General features: G+C 35.1%; 1 protein-coding gene across 1 annotated transcript in view; it reads right to left on the bottom strand.

Annotated features, from left to right (window-relative positions):
• Nucleotides 1-251: 251 nt before the first annotated feature.
• The window catches only part of LOC136810649 (uncharacterized), a 28,846-nt gene continuing 5,049 nt past the window's right edge, over nt 252-24,048 (bottom strand). The window contains exons 2-10 of the mRNA XM_067067218.1: nt 16,374-16,491; nt 6,857-6,940; nt 5,757-5,896; nt 5,093-5,154; nt 4,461-4,537; nt 3,879-4,008; nt 3,313-3,403; nt 1,266-1,372; nt 252-643 (exon numbers count right to left, since the gene is read on the bottom strand). Of these exons, the coding sequence (XP_066923319.1) occupies nt 575-643; nt 1,266-1,372; nt 3,313-3,403; nt 3,879-4,008; nt 4,461-4,537; nt 5,093-5,154; nt 5,757-5,896; nt 6,857-6,940; nt 16,374-16,491 (878 nt within the window). The 3' untranslated portion in view covers nt 252-574. The remainder of the gene's footprint in view (nt 644-1,265; nt 1,373-3,312; nt 3,404-3,878; nt 4,009-4,460; nt 4,538-5,092; nt 5,155-5,756; nt 5,897-6,856; nt 6,941-16,373; nt 16,492-24,048) is intronic.

The following is a 24,048-nucleotide window of genomic DNA, read 5'->3' as shown; positions in this document are numbered from 1 at the left end:
GAATAATTGATGAGATATGGTACGCTTGAGTGGTTTTCACCTTAAGAATTGTGCTGAAGGTCTTTCAAATGGAAGAACTTTTTGTCTGAGATTCAATAAAAGTTCAATGATCCTTTGTATATCAAATGTAAACAAAACAATTAAAACAATTTGTTTCTCAAAATTAAATTAAAAACAATATCCCAAACAAATTAAAAAACAGTTTGCAATTAAAGGACGGGGACAATAAACTTAACGTATTATCAAAAATGTTCTTTTTTCTTACTGAGTTTTTTCTTTTGTTTCTACGTCAATCAAGGTAGAATTTGATTCTTAAAAAAATGCGTTTAATAACTATCTCTATAAAAAAAATTCAAATTTATTATTGAAAGGCATAGTATCGTGCCTACTATAGCCTTCGTATTATAGTCTGAATAAATTACAATAAAAAACTTTTGTATACAAAAAAACAACAATAATACAATATAAAGAAAAATGATGATTTTAATTTGAATTAAAAATTCACTTGAGTGCAGAAAAATGTGCAGTGATACCTTGTCATTGGGAAGATATTCAAAACCTCTTGTTGTTCATATCATACATCAACATTGCTTGTGGCCCCTTCTAAATTGTGAACTTCCTTCAAGATTGAAAATTGAGCTCTCTGTAAAAGTTAAAAAGAGAATTGGAACGATCAGTTGGACGGCACACGAAAAAATAGCGAGGCGAAAAATCTATCGTAGTTATGGTAAATTAATTAAATGAATTCAAATTAATTTGTATAGACATCTGCAAATATCTTAGCCCATTCTCAGAGGCTCGTCCCCACGGGCACAGATAAACTCGACCTCGACTCTTCCAATTACATTTCATGTGGGGACTAAAAATCTGGCTCCGTCACATTTTGGGCATTGCCATTTTGCATCATTGTGCAAAAAAATTATGAGTCAACATTGAGAAAAGCTATATTTTCTTATTTGGTTAAAGGGAATTTCCCCAAAATACGAAAATCCGTCTTTTAAGGCGAATAAGAATTTTCCAGGAAAAACCACTTCAGCCATTCTTTAGAGAATCTTGCCCTCCATCTTTGTACAAAAAATCAGAAAAAAGTAATGACAGGATTTTGCTCGTATCATTTTGAAACAGTTTGAAATAGCCCTCACTTCGTTCGTGCTATTTCAAACTATTTCAAAATGAAACTCGGGGTATTAATCCCTAATTTCCCTCAATGTCATATCATTACTATTACTAATTGAATATCGAAAGGTTTATAAAGTTCCACATACCTCCTTGAACCTATTGAATTCTTTGATAAGTGCACCAAAGATGAGGAAAATTGATATCAGCTTCAACAGCAGAAACAAATCAAACAGGTCATAGTATGAGCCCCAACCTGTAAAAAATGGGGAAGTAATGTATCAATATTTTCATAAAGGAATACTACCGGGTGCGCCACAAAAAAGTTCTCTCTTTAAAAGTAATTTTCTCGAAATCTAAAAATTTTAAAAGAACCATTCCTATTTTATTGGAAAGAAGAAAGATATACTTAAATTTTGATGGGTCATTTATTGAATTCGATTCATTAGATCGAAAGTTATGCTCAATTGAATAAAAAAGTTACTTTCGGAAAGTGCTCAAAAACGTGAAAAATCGACCTATCAAATTAAACAGAAGCATAATTACATGATATATCAGTATTTTCGGTTCAGTCATTAAAAATGATAATTAGCTGTCTAAATGACCTTTTGTTATTTAAAGAAAGGTTGAATTTCAATGAAAGAAAGAAAAAGGCCAAAAAATCTAGTAGAATTCATAAAAATACATCAAATATGGGTTTCGAGGTAGATCCAGCCTTACATAGACTTTATCCAGTCTAGAACCAAAAATATCAGGAAAATTTCGGTAAAACTAAATTAAATTAATTTTGATGAGGATTTTAAACCCTTTCGACCCTTCAGTTTCAAAAGTTATCTGTTTAGTTAATGAAAAATGCTCTTAATCATGTAAAGGCTATTGCGATTGCCAAATTTAAAGTGAAAATTTGATAGGTCGATTTTTAACGTTTTCGAGCACTTTCTGAAAGTAACATTTTTATTCAATTGAGCATAACTTTTGATCTAATTAATCGAATTTAATAAATGACCCATCAAAATTTAAGTCAATCTTTCTTCTTTCCAATGAATTAGGAATGGTTCTTTTAAAATGTTTAGATTTCTAGAAATTTGGTTTCAAAGAGAGAAACTTTTTTGTGGCGCACCCGGTATAATTTTTAAGTTTAATCTGGTTTTTAATGTATAAACGGGTGGTAGCTTTCATCAACTCCAGAGTACCGTACACATTTTTTATAAGAAAAAACTATATAAGAACATAAGGCTTCGATGGCCAAAAAATTAAGAACAAGTAAAGTAGAGTAAAGAACATTTTAAGGCTTTTGGGACATTCAATTTTCTAAGTAAATAGACAAAAATACTCACAAAATGGTGAAATTAAGAGCATGTTTTAAAGAACATTTTTAGGCTTAAAACTCAAAAAATTTAAGAAACATTCGAAGGCTTCAAAAATTTTGGATGTTCTTATGAAAAATTTGTATGTGTCCTTCGGTTCTCGGTTTCAAAAAAAGTAAGCACGACACAGCTTGTTTGGGTATACCAATTGCGAAACAGAAAAAACTGCTGTTACGTGATGATAAAAGTTACTCCTCTCACTCTTTTTTTGAGGTTCGCTCTTTATGTGTGTGCACTTGCTACCATATGGAAACCACTCTCAAGGAAGTTAATCTAATAATGCTAACATGGTTTCCACACGATAGAAAAAAAGAGTTTAACTTACCCGGGGTCCTATTTAGGCCCGGCGAACGGCAAATTTCGCCGTTCCAAGGATAGAAAAAATTACAATTCACCGTTCGAAAAATTCAGTTCACCGCTTCAAGTACATATTTACGCTAATCAATACACTGCACTTGCAAAGAATTCGCCGACCTAGAATCTAGATATCGCCAGAGTTAATTTTTCATTCACCAGCCTACCAAAAACAAAGCATAAGCCTATTCGAAGAGAGTCAAAAACTACTCACATTATTTTTACTACACGTTTTTTAAGAGCATCCGTAATTTTTTTAAACTTTAGACGCTTTAAAATTTTTGAGTTTAAAGCCTAAAAATGTTCTTAAAATGTTCTTATTTCGACCTTTTTTGAGTTTTAGTGCGAGAGTCTGCAATGCCTTAAAATGATTTTAAATTGTTCTTAATATTTTGTTCATTGAACCCTTATATTCTTATATAGTTTTTACTTATAATAAAACGTGTGTAATTCATCCTGATTCATTCATACTTACAATGGTTTTTGTTGCCATAGACACAGTATTGCCAAATGAATATGGGTATTCGTTCAGGTGCCGTCAGAAGAACTCCGGAGATGAAACAGAACTATAAAATGAATAAATTTACAGTACAAAAAAATACATAATAAAATCGTAAAATTTATCCCCGTTCTGGAGAAAAACTCGTCCCCACGCCCCAAAAAGCAAAATAATAAAAAAATAAAAAAAGGCTGCCCTAAAGTTTTTAGCGAACACACATACACACACAGCCCGACATTCTCAGTTTCTAGCCAAACTGAAGTTGAGAAATCATAGTGTTGTATTTCATAATAAAGTTTTCGTTGAGCACAACAATTCATGGTTATAAATTTATTATGTTACAGTTATGAAGACTCAAGAATGAATGATAACTTTGATCCTGCTTTTGATTGTTACAGTTTGCGGTAACATTGGAATATTGGACGCCTTCAAAATAAAGAAGGTTTTTCGCTGAATTCGTTTTGGAATTTTTCAAAAACCTTCATAAAACATAGGAGAAAACTTTATAAATCGAATAGAAACTGTTCTCAATATTTTATTACCTTTGTGATCAAGGCAGGTTTACGATAGCCTTTTTTGCTTGCGATGGCAATAGCGAAGGCGAGACACATTAGGACGAGGAAAGAAGTCAATGCCACGTATATCCAGAACCATCTTAGTATATAACCATTCCTACAAATAGAAAACATTTGTATACTGTAAAACTATTAGATTTTCAGTCGTTGTGGGTTCGCCACCTGATAGGTCTTAGAGAAAATGTTGTTCCACGCCTCTCTGCTACATGCTTGTCAAAAAAGGAAAAGGTAGGATTCGCACATAACTACAGTCGACAAACTTGCTTGTGGAGAATCGCCTTTGAAAGTAAAATCATGTTGAACCATTTAGCTAACAATATGAATATTTTTCAGCCCCTACCCTATTCGAAATGTAACCAGTACTTCAAGGTGACTTATACAATGACCTAAAGTATAAAAGTTTTCTTGAGAGCAACAGGCCTCAATTTTTCATATGAGAGAGAGATTAACCTTCCCATGGACGGAACAGGAATGAATTAATTGAACCAAGAAATTAGAACTGGATAGAAGAATTTGTGTCTGTAAAACAATAAAGCGATTTATTCTTACACACTAGCGAAGAGGATCACCGAGATGATAGTGAATACTGCTACAATTCCCGACACATAATCAGCTATTTTCAATCTCTAAAATGAGAAAATAATACATATCAAATATTGTAGTCAAAGCTAACATAGCCTACTTTAAAAATAATGTTTACACGCTTTTTTTATAAAAACATCTAAAATCTTTGAAGCCTTCAAATGTTCTTTTTGAGTTTTAAGCCTAAAAATGTTCTTAAACATGTTCTTATTTTCCACATTTTGTGAGTATTTTTGTTCATTTTCCTAGGAAATCGGGTGTTTTAGAAAGCCTTGAAATATCCTTAACCTTTTCTTAACATTTTGGCCATCGAAGCCTTGTGTATGTTCTTTAATAGTTTGCTCTTATAAAAAAACGTGTAGTTTGAGTCCAGCAAAATATTGCTTGATACAAATTCAAGAAACCCTAAAAAATTAAAAACAGTTTTTTCTTAGTCTTATAATAACTGGGAGGGATGAATTTTCTGATATAGTTAAGTGGAGGCTCACTGGTTTTAAAGAAAGTAAATTTCTTGCTTTAAAGACATTCAAATTTGAAAAAAAATCACAATCAAGGTAGCACAATCAAAGTGAAGACATTGTTCTAATTAAATTGTATACCTCACAAAATTTCTTGATAACGTTACTTTCATTTTCAAGGTCGATTGATATTCGGTCTTCATCTAAGTAAAAAAGTGTTGTTTTTTTTGGTACTTCTGACATTATATTATATAAAATCACCGACGAAACGGCATACAGTATAATGTTATGAGCAAGCTGACTAAAACTTATACTAGTAAGGAATAATCAGATGATTTGACATATTTTGCCTGTAGATTACTTATCAATGATGTAAGAACCTTTGTCCTATCACGATAATGTAATGTGGTTAAACGAGAGAATAAAGCTACAGTCTTGTAAACTCAGGGAGATATTTCACACTGCCGACTTCAAAGCCAATATACATACAATATCAACCCAAACACCAAAGAAGGATAAGAATCGAACACATTGGTTGAATAATGTCAAAATGCGATTCATCTCGAGAAGACATTGCGTGTAAAACAATTGCTTTCTCAAGATTTCTAAATAAATCAAAATATGAGCACAGAAAAATGTACTGGGTCTTCCCAGGGCGACTTAAAACCGGTTACTAATTCCATCGCCATTATAAAAATCAGAAAGATCGAATTCAGCAAACGGGTTTTTGTCGCCCGGGCTAATAGATGTCTTTTTATGAATGACGTTGAATAGTTAATACTTTTGAATAAGAAGAAGAACTAACCACTACATCGGAATTTCTTTTGATAACTCAAAGCCAAACAAAACAAGAAGAGTTCAAAAGTTCCAAATATCCAATTGGTTAGTTGATATCCTGCATCATGACCATACTTGCGTCCATACGTCACTGCCAAAACACTGGACCTACATTGTCAAATTAATATTAAAACCCTTCGAGCATCTTCATATTCTTTTACTAGGGGAAGCATCAGCCCCCTTAAAATCTCAAGATTGACAAGTGCTATGACCTTGAAATTTTGACTAGTGTAAGATAATAGGCAATTGAAGACGATTTGCAAAGTATTTTACAGACCAGAATGTAAACTTAGCCAAAATCTGATTGACTCGTTCGATTTGACTGAAATTTTTTCCTAAAGGCTGATTTGTCAAATAAAAGGGACTAGTGACAGAAAGAAATAGTTGAGGTCTCTTTGCCCTCCCCCCACGACAAGATGCTCGTAGGGTTAATGAGTACATGGATAATAAATTCAATTCATTAAAGTGCTTTACTCCACAAACAGCTTTGAAATGGGTTGACCTATTCGTTATTCTAAGTTCCAATGGCAATAAATTTTACTTCGAATAATAGGATGTTCGAACGAATAACAGATAAACTTATTTTCCCTTCAAATTTTCAAGTCAACCTTCGGGGTACTTTAATGGGATAAATTGCGCAGAGATTAAATTTCGTGGCTTTCGCGGACTTGGGTGTCATCCTCGAAAATCCGCGAAATTAAGTCCCAATGGAAATTTGGAAGGGCCTCATCCGCGAAATATTTCTAAACAAAACTCAAAATATATCAAATAAATACTTTTTGAATAGTTACTTGCATCAAAGAGGCGCAAATAATGTGTATTTCAACAACCAAAATGTATGATTTGACAGTGAAAGTCACAAAATCGTGAAAATATTGACACCCAATAGTGCCACCCGCGAAATTTTTGAATTTCGCAGATAGGCCCAACCGTGAAATTTAATCCCCGCGAAAATTTATCCCATTAAAGTAGTATAAAGTAACAAAATTATTTTTGTAAAACGTAAACCAACTTTATTTTAAAATGTATGCAGATTCTGTTCAATGGTATAAATATACATTTTCTTACTTTATGCCCGAAACGATGAAATAAACGACCCATATTGAATTTGACAAAATTGGAACATACAGCTTGTGTTTGATAACCCTCACGCTGAAAGAAAATACAAAATATCAATGGTAAACTTAACGAAATATTCTAGAAAAAAAGTTTCTTCATCCCGGACAACCAAAATCTTTGATCGGAGTGGTACCTTAATGGTAGCAATGGTTTCAAAGCCCTGAATGAGCTAGATACGAAGCTGGATCCTGGATTGGAAATGAAGCTATTTATTTCCAATCAAAAACGCGTCAGTTGTTTGTTCTATTTGATTATAGCATAGTGTCAGCCCCCCCCCCTTTTTACTGGGGAGGGGCTGGAGATTTTCTGAAAATTCTAAAAAGGGGGAGACTTAACATTTTCGAATTTTATGGGGGCTGAGGTAAAAAGGGTGACCTGCTTTTTTCTGGGGGGCAGGCGTGGACCCCTGGGGACACTGTGCAATGTATTTTCATGTTAATAATAATAGTAGGAAAATGGGTAAAAAAAACATGATTACTGTGTATAATTAATCTTGCTTAACTTCCAGCAAAAAACTTTAAGCACATGGGTAAAAAACATAATTACTGTATATAATTAGTCTTGTTTAGCTTCCAACAAAATACTTTCAGCACACATGGGTAAAAAACATAATTACTGTATATAATTAATCTTGCTTAACTTCCAGCAAAAAACTTTAAGCAGCTTTCTGAAAATTCAGTTATAGGCATTCAAACAAATATCAGATTAGTTAATGATGACTCAGACAAAAAGTGTGGTTCAAAATTCAGATTGTATGGTGATTCCCTTCAATGGTTATAAAATCCTGACAACAAAACAGAACAGTTAAAATTAAAGCTTTTACAGAAGAAGAAGAAAGAAGAAGAAGACTAAACAGAGGAACAAACAAAAGCTATTACTGCGAAACTACCTATGATGATGATTTGGACTTTCTTTGTTTTTGCCACTGTCATGTTGATGTCCAAATGCAGCGGACTTGGATTAAGTTACAACTACTACGACGAAATGGCACAAACTTATTGCGCAAGTCGATTATCGCAACCTGGCTTTGTGTTTGCTATCCGAAGAGATTGCCAAGGAACAGCACCCACCTGCAACGCCTTGTGTCAGCAAGTAAAAGCAGCTGCACTCAAAACTATCAATAACCAACGAAAAAAGTATGATTACCTATTTAATTCTTTTCAATTACCTCCTTAGTCAAACCACAAAGCTACTGCTTTTAACCAGAAAATTGACCAAAAGAACAGTCTATTCATTTTGGAGCAAAAAGTAACTTCTAACTCTGAACAAGGTCTGACCACGCTATCTTTTATAAAACACTAGGTAGAACCATAATCAATAAAACAAATAATAACAAAGACATTCAATTGACATATTGATAGACCTTTATATCCTCTTCACAGCAATAGAAGAAAAATAATGTGCCACATGCTAAAAGTAGACTGCAGTTAACTAACGAACATTTGTGAAAATTAAATAAATGATAAGTATGGCGGGAAGCGCAGTAATAAGACAAATTGCTGGAATTTAAATGGTCTAAAGTAGTCTACTTTTTGTAAAGATGGCACATTATTTGCTTCGCCTGCTGTGGCTTGAAAAAAGATAGAGGAAGTTCTACGGGTAGCCTGTGGATACTCTATGCGTTGTAAAAAATTGTGCTTTTATTGCAGCTTTGGATGTTTTGATGCTATCCATATCCGTAAAGGACACCCCCAACTCGCCATTGACACTAGCGGACGTCAACCAGACGCTGGGAAAATAAGTCAAATGACATATGGCTATGGTAAAGGCGGATGTAGCTGGACACCAAACCATTGTGGACCCAACTTCTGCTGTTGCGCAGCAACATAATGTAATGATCATTGTTAAACTATTGTTATTTTGCTAAATTTTATCATTATTTTTAGTATATATGACAAATGATTAAATCCTTTCTTATTTTTAATTTTAAAAAGTAAATTTTTAAAACTTTATAAAGATCTCTCTTTAAAAGAAAAGAAGATGAAAACAAAATACCTTAAACGTTATGCGTGCCGCATGAAAAAAAGGTTTTACTTTTGCTAAACCTTTCTTACATAGAAAAGAGGAAAAGTCTTAAAATTGGTAATATACAAAACCTTTCTAGGTTTTCTGTGGCTTCATAAAATCATTTCTGCTTATCAAAAAAAGAAATATTGCAATTGACCAGCGGCCCAGGTAGTGAATTGTGTCACTTCGTAGAGCATCCCTGTAGATCAGGGCAAATTTTTGATATTATGCTCCTAATAGGGTGTAGAATTGACAAAAAAATTTGCTCTTCGAATCACCTGCAGTTTTCGAGTGAATCGAGTTTTATTTAATCGATAGAACTTATCAAGGGTTTTTCAAGGCCTGAAAAACAAATATCTGATGTTACCAACGGACTCAGTGTGAAAAGTAGATAAAGTGGTTTGTTATGAGATAATTCATTTTTAAGGTGGGTAAAAGTATGCTAAAAAACTGCTGACTCAGCAAAAAATATCGATAATTTTCAATATTTAAACCAAAATATCTCGAGATCTAGACATCGAAAGTTAACAAACAATACCATTTTTGGAGAAATCAGGGCTATCCAGCTGTGAGAATGATTTTTCCTAAAAAAGCTCCCAGCAAAATGCTGACGTCATCGGAAAACGCCCAAAAAGTCTATTGTTCGCCTTAAAAATGTCATTTCTCGGCACCAGATGGTCGAAATTTAACAAATAACCCCATTTTCTTTATCTACTTTTCACACTCAATCCGTTTTTTAGCATCAGATATTTGATTTTCAGACTTCGAAAAAAACCCTTGATAAGTTCTATCGATTTACTAAAAATCGATTCACTCGAAAACTGCAGGAGATTCAAAGGGCAAATTTTTTTTGTTAATTCTACACCCTATTAGGAGCATAATATGGTCTACGATGGAAAATATGTATAGACGTTGGACAAGAGCAAGCTCCAACAAACTAAAACCTGCAAGAAAAGCACTGAAGCGATGTGTTAAATCTGCAAAAAATGCATGAACTCAAAGTCAAATAAAAAATATAATCTCCAGTAAAAGAACCAAACAATCGTGGGACGCCATTAAAAATCTGAAAAACGGACTCACTAAACTAAAACCTTCAACCCAGAAACTGTTAAAACGTTCAGATGGTACAACTTGTGAAACTGCAGAACAAAACGCCAAGGTGTTCAGTGATCACTTTAGTAACCTCTTTGGAAGAATCCCCACCTATGACGAAAACGTACTTGATCCCCCTTCTGATCTTGAAATACTATCGTCCATCAAAAACTGAAAAATAATGCATCCTCGAGAATCCGGAATTCCAGCATCGATATGGAAATTTCTCTCAGGACCCTATTCTGTTTGAGTTACTCAGAGATATTATACTGAACTTTTGGAATAATGAAAAGCTCCCATCTGAATGGGACATCGGTAGTTTAAATTGTTCTTCCAAAGAAAGGAGACCAAAAAACTACCGTGGTATCACATTACTTGAATCAGCATATAAAATCGTGGCTAATATTATTCACGCTCGCTTACTTCCGATCCAAAAAAGTCTATCCATCGAACCACAGTGTGGTTTCAGACCTGGTCGAGGTTGTATGGAGGCTATTTTCACGATGAAATCAGCAGTCAGAAAGCGACGTGAGCACGGGCAAGAATCCTGGATACTCTTCCTGGATTTAGTCAAAGCCTTTGACCGTGTGCCAAGAGAACTTGGTGTTCCTGACAAAATGCTTCGCCTTCTTAAAGCTCTTCATGCCACTTAGTACGTACGCACTAAAATGTCGAAAATCGAGTACCCCCCCTGTACGCAAGCGTACGCATACTCCCTCTGGTATGTACTTTTTCATTCACTCTCCCCCCCCTGCTCGGTTGAAGAAAATTTCAAATTAAAATAGTTTGGTTCGGAGCTTTATTTCATACATGAAACTCAATGTTTATCAAGAAACTTTTTCTTTTCCTTGATGCGTATAACAAGCGTAAAAGTCGACAAAAAAACAGGGGGTTATGAAAGAAGGGCTATGAAAAAATCTCTGCGTATGTACATTTTCCTTTGACCCCTCCCCTCCCCCTGTACGCAAGCATACACTTTTGAGAAGACCCCCTCTCCCCCCCCCCCCCTTAGTGCGTACGTACTATGTGGACGGCCCCTTATGAGGTCAAGTTTACCGTTGATGGAGTAACAAGATATATTCGGTCCATTGTTGGAGTCAAGCAAGGTGATATCCTTGGTCCAATACTGTTTACATTCTTCCTAGCAGCGATAATAATCACCTGGAATCGTGTATCAAATATTCCCGTATGTTTTTCGTGCAAAATTACTCAAAATATAAAACAAGCAACATGCTGAATGGACCTACCTAACGATTAACATCAGATGAAAATAAGAAAAAAAGTGACAATAATTGTACAAAAATTCAGAATGGAAAAATAAAGCTTGTGTGTTGAATAATGTAAAATGGTAAAAAGGAATTTCCCCAAATACGAAAATCACTTAAACCATTCAGGCCCAAAAAACCTTTTAAGCTGTTTTTGGCCCAAATTTGCCCAAAATAATTTTCCTTAAAAATCTGGCTCCGTCACATTTTGGGCATTGTCATTTTGCATCATTGTGCAAAAAATCAGAAAAAAATTATGAGTCAACAGAAAAGAGATAAAAGCTATATTTTCTTATTTGGTTAAAGGGAATTTCCCCAAAATACGAAAATCCGTCTTTTAAGGCGAATAAGAATTTCCCGGGAAAAACCACTTCAGCCATTCTTTAGAGAATCTTGCCCTCCATCTTTGTACAAAAAATCAGAAAAAAGTAATGACAGGATTTTGCACAAAGTCCAAAAAACCCTATTTTAGGCAGTTTTTGGCCCAAATTTGCCCAAATTTTTTTTCAAAAATCTAGCTCCGTCACATTTTAGGCATTGCCATTTTGCATCATTGTGCAAAAAATCAGAAAAAAAATAATGAGTCAACTTTGAGAAAAGCTATATTTTCTTATTTGGTTAAAGGGAATTTCTTCAAAAAACGAAAATCCGTTCAGTCCAAAAAACCCTATTTTTAGGCAGTTTTTGGCCCAAATTTGCCCAAATATATTTTTTTTCGAAAATCGGGCTCCGACACATTGTAGGCATTGCCATTTTGCATCATTGTGCAAAAAATCAGAAAAAAAAAATGAGTCAACATTGTTAAAAGCTATATTTTCTTATTTGGTTAAAGGGAATTTCCCCAAAAATACGAAAATCCTTTTTTTAAGGCGAATAAGAATTTTCCGGGAAAAATCACTTCAGCCATTCTTTAGAGAATCTTGCCCTCCATCTTTGTACAAAAAATCAGAAAAAAGTAATGACAGGATTTTGCACAAAGTCCAAAAAACCCTATTTTTAGGTAGTTTTTGGCCCAAATTTGCCCAAATAAATTTTTTCTTAAAAATCGGGCTCCGTCACGTTCTGGGCGTTGCCATTTTGCATCATTGTGCAAAAAATCAGAAAAAACTAATGAGCCAATCCTGAGAAAAGCTGGTAACAGACGGACGAACGAACGAACAGACGAACGGACGAACGGACGAACGGACATGGGTTAATTTATAGAACCTCCACCGGGGCACCCGGAGGTAGGTCCAACAAAAAAATTTAGCTTTACTAAAATGTATCGTATTGTAACTGAGCAAAGACCACACTATAGATTTAAAGGTTTTCTACGGGAATAAAAGGAGCTTATTTTAGGCAGTGTCTTCATGCTGAGTCAGATAAATTAAAGCTACTTTTTTACGCAATGATATCCTACAAACAAGTGAAAGATCGAAAGTTGTTTTGAGATGTGACCTCACATTCTATTACTTTTGTAAACCAAAAAAATAGCAAAGTTGATTTCGAGCAAATTTACAATCGAATGTAAATCTTTTTCTAATCTTGTCGCACTTGTTTTTACTACATCAGCATCATCAGACCTTTCAATCAAAACAAAACCTTTAAGGACAAGGTTGATGACGTCAGCAGGGCAAAATATCCTAAAAATTCAATTTGGCCAAACATACAAGTATTATACATCAATCGATCGCAAGTTGAAAGCCGAACAAATTTTGCAAAAAAAACCGTTTTGGCTGATATATGCCGACGTCAGCAAAGAATTTAAACTTTCTTTTCGTGGATCGCTTTCTTAATATTAATTTACACCTTTGGTGTAAGTGAAAAGCTTTCTCCTAATAGAAGTTATTCAAATTCGTATTTTTGTGACGTCATCAAAATCATGAAAATTGGCTGAAAAATTAGTTTTCTTTTTATTTTTCGATTTTTCAGCAAGTGTGACCATCTGACCATGCCCCATCTTATTTTCTATATCGAAATGCTTCGAAAAAAACTACAAAACATTTACAATAAGGAACGGAACCTCATGCGACCATTGGGGAGTGCCTTAGGTACCCCGAGCACGAATCATGTAGGAAAAAGACTATCGATAAGCGTAGTATCCCAGACAACTCAGACAACCGACCTGCAAAACGTTTAAGATCATCGTGTTCCGCCGAGCCAGTCTTTGATTGGAAGAAAAACTGTTTTTTGTTTAACAGGAAGACCAACCCTAAATATTCAACTGCCATAAAAGTGGAAACTCTATCTATTAAAAACCGCTTACTTGAATGTTCGCGAGAGAGAGCCGATGAGGTGCATTGACGTAGTTGCAGAGGAAGCTGTATACCACATCGTATGCATGATTTGTTTCCGTCTGAACAAATCCAATGACGACAATAACGACAAACCTTCAGGTAGAGAAGCTGAGGCAATCCAAACTGAAAATTTCAAAAAGGCATGCCAAAGGCTTGACGAAGGTGACGGAGAGCTGAGAACATACACTCTTACTGAAATTTATGACAAGATGGTCGAGTTGAGTAAAGGAACTGACTGCTACCATAGAAATTATTTGAAAACAAAACTAATGCAAAACTATAAAGATCATATATATTTCATTCAGAGTGAAGGGCGAAGCGATATAATTGGTTTAAAACACATGAGCAAATTTTTCATGGAAGAGTTCATGAAAATAAAAGAACGAACACCGCGGTTGAAATAAAAAATTCATCAAAAGTGACATCAGAGAAATGCCATTAGATATAACTTTTTACCCTTCTTTGATTGAAATGAGGAACTTAGATTATCAAGCAGACTGGGTACTTGAAAGTTTGCAGAAATTTCTTAAACAATTATTCACAGACAGTCACACTCGCATCAAGACCGAGGTCATCAATTGTTCCGATACCTTTTGGAATAGGCGTAGATCTTGACAAATCTTTCGCCCTTAGATGGTTTATTGATCATTTAGCGAAATTTGGGTTTCCCGTATCCTCCACAGAAGTTAAATTGTTCAAAGAATCTGCTATTGCATCCATATCATCAGAGACAAATCCGTTAACCAACCAAACAACAACGGAGACGAATCCATCGAGTAACCAAACGACAGCCGAGACGAATCCATCAAGTAACCAAACGACAGCCGAGACAAATCCATCAAGTAACCAACCAAACGACAGCCGAGACGAATCCATCAAGCAACCAAACGACAGCCGAGACGAATCCATCAAGTAACCAAACGACAGCCAAGACGAATTCATCAAGCAACCAAACGACAGCCGAGAAAATCCCGTCAGCCAACCAAGCGACATCCGAAACAAAATAGTTTACCCAATGAACTCACAACAAAACTTACAACGAACCAAGTTAATGACAAAAAAACCAATTTGGAACAATTTTCGGCAGATAACGCTGATTACAAAATACGTACACTCACTGGAGAAGAAACCTTCCATGGTATGGGAATATTAAAGATTTTTACAAAAAAGTCCACCAAAGTAATAGCCATTAGACGACTAAAGCATCGCAGTCAAAGCAATCTTTTAGATTCGTCAATACCAATAGTGGAGGTCTATCCTTATATTTTTTCCCTTATGACGTCAGAGGCAATATTCCATTTTACTCACATTCAGTTTCAGTACATTTTCAGGAATTTTTGTAAGGTAAAAAGATGTTCAGCTTTCAATTTACGATCGATTATACTTGTATATTTAGCCAAATTGAACTTTTGGGATTTTTGTCCTGATGACGTCATCGACTTTGTCCTTGATTTTACTCACATTCAGTACATTTTCAGGATTTTTCATAGGCTAAAAATTTGTTCGACTCTCAATTTGCGATCGATTGATATATAAAACTTTCATAATTGGACAACTTGAATTTTGGGCAAGATATGTGACAGTCATCATTGATTATGACGTCATAACTGGGGATGCCAAGGTGCTGAAGGTGGGGGGTTTTAATGTGGATTTGCTGACACATTCCCTGAACCATGTGCAAAATTTCAGATTTAAACCAATTTTTTAAGGTTATGACCTAATTCCCCTATACCCCTTACCTCCTTAGACAAAGCTACTGCTTTTAACCAGAAAATCGACCAAAAGAACAGTCTATTCATTTTGGAGCAATAAACTCTAAACAGGTCTGACCACGCTATCTTTTATAAAACACTAGGTAAAACCATAATCAATAGAACAAATAATAACAAAGAAATTCAATTGACATTGATAGAACTTCTTATCCTCTTCACAGCAATAGAAGAAGAATAATGTGCCATATGCTAAAAGTAGACTGCAGTTAACTAACAAGCATTTTATGCGATTAAAATAAATGATAAGCATGGCGGGAAGCGCAGTGATAAGACAAATTTCTGGAATTTAAATGGTCTAAAGTCTACTTTTTGTAAAGATGGCACATTATTTGCTTCGCCTGCTGTGGCTTGAAAAAGATAGAGGAAGTTCTACGGGCAGCCTGTGGATACTCTATGCGTTGTAAAAAATTATTTATTTTAAAATTTAAAATTATTTTATTGCAGCTTTGGATGTGTTTTGATGCTATCCATATCCGTAAAGAACACACCCAACTCGCCATTGACACAAGCGGACGTCAACCAGACGCTGGGAAAATAAGTCAAATGACATATGGCTATGGTAAAGGCGGATGTCCCTGGAAACCAAACCATTGTGGACCCAACTTCTGCTGTTGCGCAGCAACATAATGTAATGATCATTGTTAAACTATTATTATTTTGCTTTATTTTATCAATATTTTTAGTATATGACAGATGATTAAATCTTTTCTTATTTTCAATTTAAAAATGTAAAATTTCAATCTCTCTTTAAAAGAATAGAAGATGAAAGCAAAATACCTTAACGTTATAGGTGCTGCATGAAAAAAAGGTTTTACTTTTGCTAAACTTAAAAAAGGAAAAGTCTTAAAATACAGTAGGTAATATACAAAACCTTTCTAGGTTTTCTATGGCTTCATAAAATCAATCTTAAATCGTGATAAAGTAAATTGTAAACGAAATTCAATGTTATTTTTTTGAGGAAAAAATGAGGAAAAAATGATTAAAAAATGAGATAATGAGTTATTGATTTGTCCCTCCAGAAATGAACATGAACTTTTATAATGTGAAGTCATACCTGTTATAGCCAAAGATGATCGTCAATGCAAAAATAATAGATGCAGTGGCAAGGAAAATATAGCTGTATGTAGATGTCGGGTATTTGATGACCGAATGGATGAAACGGCTATAATTACCTGAAAATAAAATAGAGATAGACATGTCATGTCTTCCACGATAAAACGTCCAGTGTGATAAAACGTCCTGTGTTTTTTTTCTGGCCCTTTTATAGCTAATAAATATCTTCTTAAATTTGACTTTAAGAAGCAGTCTAAGGCAATAGCGCTATATATAAGGGTCCAGTTTGAATCTCTTCGCCTTCCAATTTTCTGTTCAATTCATTGATAGTTGAGCTGACTGGCTTACTAACTGTCAAGATGCTATTCTAGAAGAAGGGGCACATTACGTCACACTCATTTTTGACTGGATGCCCCCAGTAGCGTACCTAGGATCGCTGCGACCTCTAGTAGCACTGCGACCTAGGAGTGCTGCGACCAATGTACAATCTGATAGCACCCATAGCTATGAATAAAGAATAGATGTCACTGAAGGATCATTTAGTAACACCTGCTTGATAGCTCAAAATCGTCAAATTTTTCCGGTTTAGACATGCGCATTGTTTTTTGTTTCGTGGGTGAATTTTTTGTTGGTTAGGAACAGGCATTGTTTAGTCCCTACTTAACTTGGGTGATTTTGTCAAATCGGTCTATTATACATACATTGTTTTCTTTTTTATATAAGGAAAAAATATGATTGTCGAAGTGAAGTCTCTTTCTTTTAATTTGAACAAGCTCTGATATCATGAGAATGTGGATATCATTGAGCACTCTCCCAGCAGTCTAAACTTAACCTTTACCACGCCTTCTCTCTGGGAACTTCACCCCGTGCACGCGTTGTCGTTTTGGGAAAAATGACAGTTTTACGCTTTCTGTCATAACTTTTGATCTACTAAACCGATTAAAAAAAATAAGCCCAATCTGGAAAGCCCAACTATCCTGCTTTCCAAAAATGTTAAAATAAAGGATTTTCCTCTATCAATGGTGACACAGTAGTCTTCTGCCTTAAGAGTTGAAAAAAATTCAAAACGCAATTTGTCATATTTTTCAAAATTTTACGTTTCGGTTAAAAAAAAAGTGGGGAGAACATTTGCGATACCATAATTTTCTGGCTCATTGTTTCCACCATTATAACTACAACTGCTAGCCAAAAAATCACAATCATACCTTTACTAGAAAAGGCAGAATTCATTTTTAGAAAACCTTGGTTTTCGAGAAAATTTCCACGTAAATCAGAGGCACGTAAGGCAGAGGCCCCTTGAGGTAATTTTTATGGGAAATATCACTAAAAACAGCTAAAAATGACTTTCCTATCATCAACCAGCATTAAAGCAATAGAAATAACATAGTATATACACTTTGAAACTCTTTGCAGCCTTATCAGAAGCCTTAACTTGGATTTCGGTGACGGTCGATGACGGCCGACAAGCCTCCAGTCCTCACCCTTAATGTACCATCATACTAAAGAATAAGGAGGCAGAAACTTACCTCAAACACTGACTAAACTACAAACAAGCAATATATAACATTTCCAACCAACAAAACAAACCATTTTCCACTAAATAAACATAAAAAGTTAGTTACAGCAGTCAATGAGCTCATAATTTCCAAAAGAATATTTTGCCTGATTTTCCAGTTTGTTTTGACAGTTAAAATCGAAAGTAGGTGGTTTCAAACTATTGAAAATAGTTTGTTTACATTTTCTCTCCGTCATATATAAGACATTTCCCGGGATTTAAAGGCGTCTTTAAGGCGGTAGGGCGGCTTTTCTTAACACCCCATGAAAAACGTATATTTACGGCTTCGGCTATATATTAGAACGTAAATTTACGGCTTCGGCGTGGTAAAGGTTAAACTCCTATATCAGGATTAGAAACTAGGCTAGTCTTACCTCTTTTATCTTTTCCTTTGCAACAATACAATGCTGGCAAGTTGACACAACACATGTGTACATGTACATTAATACAATAATGACCGGTTAGTGAGGGCTCTGGCAAGCTCGGTCGTTACTTGACCTAGGGCAATATTTTCAGTACAGCCCGAAAAAAAACCGGTCATTATTGTATTTGTTAACCCTTTCCTTCAGATTCGATTGATTTTTAGCGCTTTATCCAGGAAAAATAGCGAAATAAAGCAAAAAAAACAAGCGAAAAGTGATAAAAAATTTTTATAATTTTTGATGTCAGAAATAAAAAATGAGAGAAATGATGTCAACGCTTTGTTCATTTTCCTTTGAAAAAGTGACGTCACAATGAATTTTCCTAACGAAGGGCAACTCTGGACAATGTAGGCCTGTCCTCATGCGAAAAGAACCAATTACATTGCGCAAAAATGGATGAAACGGCTATAATTACCTGAAAATAAAATAGAGATAAACATGTCATGTCTTCCACGATAAAACGTCCAGTGTGATAAAACGTCCTGTGTTTTTTTTTCTGGCCCTTTTATAGCTAATAAATATCTTCTTAAATTTGACTTTAAGAAGCAGTCTAAGGCAATAGCGCTATATATAAGGGTCCAGTTTGAATCTCTTCGCCTTCCAATTTTCTGTTCAATTCATTGATAGTTGAGCTGACTGGCTTACTAACTGTCAAGATGCTATTCTAGAAGAAGGGGCACATTACGTCACACTCATTTTTGACTGGATGCCCCCAGTAGCGTACCTAGGATCGCTGCGACCTCTAGTAGCACTGCGACCTAGGAGTGCTGCGACCAATGTACAATCTGATAGCACCCATAGCTATGAATAAAGAATAGATGTCCACTGAAGGATCATTTAGTAACACCTGCTTGATAGCTCAAAATCGTCAAATTTTTCCGGTTTAGACATGCGCATTGTTTTTTGTTTCGTGGGTGAATTTTTTGTTGGTTAGGAACAGGCATTGTTTGTTTAGTCCCTACTTAACTTGGGTGATTTTGTCAAATCGGTCTATTATACATACATTGTTTTCTTTTTTATATAAGGAAAAAATATGATTGTCGAAGTGAAGTCTCTTTCTTTTAATTTGAACAAGCTCTGATATCATGAGAATGTGGATATCATTGAGCACTCTCCCAGCAGTCTAAACTTAAACTCCTATATCAGGATTAGAAACTAGGCTAGTCTTACCTCTTTTATCTTTTCCTTTGCAACAATACAATGCTGGCAAGTTGACACAACACATGTGTACATGTACATTAATACAATAATGACCGGTTAGTGAGGGCTCTGGCAAGCTCGGTCGTTACTTGACCTAGGGCAATATTTTCAGTACAGCCCGAAAAAAAACCGGTCATTATTGTATTTGTTTAACCCTTTCCTTCAGATTCGATTGATTTTTAGCGCTTTATCCAGGAAAAATAGCGAAATAAAGCGAAAAAAACAAGCGAAAAGTGATAAAAATTTTTTATAATTTTTGATGTCAGAAATAAAAAATGAGAGAAATGATGTCAACGCTTTGTTCATTTTCCTTTGAAAAAGTGACGTCACAATGAATTTTCCTAACGAAGGGCAACTCTGGACAATGTAGGCCTGTCCTCATGCGAAAAGAACCAATTACATTGCGCAAAAAATTGTGTAGCCCGCTTCAAAAAAGTAACCGGTCAACAATGACAAGAGTAATCCCTGAGTAAAGTTTTTATAGAAATCTGCAACAAAAACGAAAGTGGTCTCTTCTACTGACGTACTGATTGCTTCCCAGCGCTCCTTTGCAGCTGTTTATCAAATTTCCACCAATGAGGTTGACGCATTTCAAACGGCCCTTCTTTTTTGACACCACGTGGCCTTTCAGTGCCTTGCACAACAGGTGGCTGTAAAATCCCGCCCTTCATATATTTGTTTCAATCTGCGATTTGTGGCTTAGGTTTTTTCTCATCTTCAATTTACTGAAGAAAGTGGGAATTTGATGCAAGAGTTAGATTGTCAACAAAGTGCCATAATCATTGAATGAAAGAAGAACTTTTAAAATCTTAAATATTTTTATTTTGAAGAATAGGTGCAAAAAAGTGAAACAAAGAAAAGCTTTATTTTTCATTGCGTTAATCGAATGGGAGGATTTGGAAAATTTCTATGTTTAATTTTTCGGCCCGTACTCTAAATCCCGTAACTTTGATATACGAGTTTAAGTCTATACCGTGAAGTCTTGCATCAGTTGAGGCTAACATGCATAGCCCTCAAATGACTGACCAATCAAAGCAGCAAAATTTCAAAACAAATGAACTACGCATCTCCGGTCGCAGCTCTATTACTTTTTTATAAATAACGAGATTGCTCACGGGAATTTTTGACCTGCATTCCGAGCGATCGTGAGTAATCGCATGCGCGTGTACGCTCTGTGAATTCTGTCTGCTGTCTGGCTGTATATGGTGGGTATTTTATGCAAGAAAAAGCTCCTCTCCTCAGTCTTTTGAGATTTTAAGGAGATTGGAGAGTGTCCTAACCCCCCAGATGTAAAATTCTAATTTTACAGCGGCTAGTTCGAAACGCAGGTCACAGGTCACAGGACGCAGGTCACAGGTCACAGGTCAGTGATGACAGGTTGACTCTAATCAATGTCATTGCAGAGGAAATGTTTGGAAAACACAAAGAATTATCAAAAACACAATTCTCAAGCAATTTGATCCATATAAAACCATTTCAAACATCAAAATTTAACCATGTGCTTTTATCGATCTTTCGCAGTTTGCGCCGTGTATAGCGCAGACCAGAAAATTTAAAACCATATTATACGTATAACAGGTATATTACATATTGTAATGTTTGTAATGTTATATGATGGTTACATATAATAAAACTCATCGCTCTAAAATTACCTTCTCAGAGAACTCAGAGCTTCTGATTGGTGTAATTTTATATCCAGCCATATTGTTATCATCACATTCGGTATGCTAAATATTTTTGGTGTTTTTCTCTTGAAAGACATGATATTTTGTGATTCTGTCAACATTTTTGTCATAAATTGTCATTAAGTCATTAAAATACAATTGAATGATTGATTAGTTTCATCCTTCTAAAACCACTCTCTTAGGGACCTCACAAGCTTCTGATTGGTGCCGTTTTATATCCATTCACACTATCAACATCACATTCTGTATAATAAATATTTTTCGCGCTTTTGTCTTGTTAGGCATCATATTTTATGATTTTGTCATTATTTTTGTAAGTAAGTGTCACTAGGTTGTTATTTTATTCAATTGTCATTTTATAATATCTAAATAACATGTATTACTTTTTTGTAATTTAATGCGTTATGTATTGATGTTATGTTATGTATATGTTATGATCTTATTATCTTTTTTCCGGTCTGGACTTTGTTGACCTGTGACCTGTGACCTGTTGACCTGTGACCTGTGACCTGCGTTTCGAACTAGCCGATTTTACAGGCACTAGCAGGGTTTACAGCCTGTTTGCAGCAGTCCCACTAAAGAATCCTCTGCTCTGGAGTCCTGTAAATCCCCTGAGAATCGGCGACTAGCTCCCGCATGTTGGAAATGATCTAAAATCATTTGTTTAAGAAGTTAATACCTTGACAGGGTAAATAGAATTATACAGGTCATGGCAAATAAAGATATGTTATGTTTTATCATTGTTCACAACTATTGCATCCTTAGTGGCCAAGTGGATATGGCGAGTGAGGCGAACCCTAAAAATATTTTTGTTTCCGGTCCACCGGGTGACAAAAAAAACACTCACCCGGCCGGCCGCAAAAAAATTTTTTTTGCTAAATTTCGATCCCAAAACTCGATTTTTTGAAGCACTCGTAGAAGTTAAAATGATGGTCTTCTTTACCTTAAATCTGTAGTAACTTGACACCGCTACAGGCTTCGGCATAAGAAAAATTCACGTGTGATCATCGCACGCCTAGATTTTGATTTATAGTGGTCTAGGCGTGCGATTATTCAAATACTTAATTTTCATCGTTTATATTTTCAACTGTGTTACAATATCTCTAAGAACTGGACACTATCTTTCATTTTGAATATTTATCTTCAATTGCTAAAGGCTCCAAACTGTGATTACGAAGTGAACTTTTTTGAGAAAAAAGTAGAGTGAGAGAAACATTTCCCCAATTTTTTAAATCCTCACTTTATGAATGTTTCTTTTTATTTTACTCATAAGTCAGCATGATTCCTTTCATAAAAACAAAGCTGTTTACTTACTGAAAAGTCCCCACTTTGTGAATGTTTCTATTTATTTTACTCACAAATCAGCATGATTCTTTTATAAAAACCAAGTTGTATATAAAAAAAAACATTCTTAAAGGTTGAGTTGCAAGCAAGAATTAACAAAAACAATGGAAGGTTTAGTTTGAGATGAATATAATTTCATTTCTATAACAATGATCTGCGTGCATTTTACAGTAGAATATAAAATATCACGTGCGATAAATCACACGCCTCAAAAACTGATTCACGAAAGTTTTCCAAACAAACAAACTAACCCTAACCCTAACGATGATGTACGAAAAAAAAATGCGGCCGGGTGACGATGAAATAAATTTTCACCCGGCCGGTGGACCGGAAACAAAAAAATTTTTCGGGTTCGCCTGAGCTGGTAAGCTTGTGGAAGTCATTTTCGAGAGTTCGAATCCTATACGGTGCGTTGGAGTTTGTGTTATTTTGTCAGCATTGACCAAACTTTTTCTGGTTTTATGAGCTCTTATTGATATTTTTGAAAATTTCTGTTATGTTTTTAAAAAACAAAAATTTTCTAAGTGGTGTCACCTCAGTGCAGTTTGACTCAAGTACAGTATTTCAAAATAGATCAGGTTGGTTTAGCGGGTGGAGAGTCAAGATTCAAGAGTCGTCCCCTTCTCTTGAAAATCCAGTATTCCAAAACTTTCAACTAAAAAAAATGCATAAAAATCGACTTTCGTCTTTTTTTATTATTTATCACTTTTTTTCAGAACCACAAGTGAAAAGAAAAGCAGCTGAAAAATGATTGACAGGTGCGGGTTTGCTCACGCGGGTTAGAAATTCTCGTGAGCAATCTCGTTATTTATCAGAATGTGCTCTATTCTACTATTTTTGTTTTGATTTAACTTCGCATTTTAAGGACCAGCCAAGTCATTCGTTTGAGGGCTATGCATGTCAGCCTCCACTGATGCAAGTTACCTGATCTCACGATACTGCCCAGACGGTGTCAATCAAACAACTTCGAACGAAAATTACAATCTAACCAATCAAACATAATCGAACGAGATCCAATAATTACGATTCGATTGTCAAACGCAATCGAATGTCAATCAAATGGCTGATTCTTGGGTAATATTTGATTAATTAGTATTTGATTGCGTTCAAGTAACGTTCAATTGATTGTAAATTACCTACGATTATGTTTGATTACATTATGTTTGATAAGTATGATTGCGACTATTAAATTAAATTTGATCACTCCTTTAGAGCTTTTTTAGCATGGACGGCCGAGCACGTAACTATGGTACGAGAGTGAGTAAAATCGAAGACAATTGAATTAATTGAATTAGCCGGGATATCCAGGCTGTAAACTATTTCACAGTCTAGTTCTCCCTAGAGCGATTTGCATTCTCCATATGAGAATGCAATCCGCTTGCTTGCAGGGCTCGAAATAAATAATGGTCGGACATCGGACATTGTCTGACCCAAATAGCTTCATGTCCAACCCAAATCTGCCGTGATCTG

Source organism: Clytia hemisphaerica, unplaced genomic scaffold (genome assembly GCF_902728285.1).
Source record: "Clytia hemisphaerica strain Z4C2 unplaced genomic scaffold, Clytia hemisphaerica genome assembly, whole genome shotgun sequence".
Classification (NCBI taxonomy): domain Eukaryota; kingdom Metazoa; phylum Cnidaria; class Hydrozoa; order Leptothecata; family Clytiidae; genus Clytia; species Clytia hemisphaerica.
This window is presented reverse-complemented; position numbering and strand designations above follow the sequence as displayed.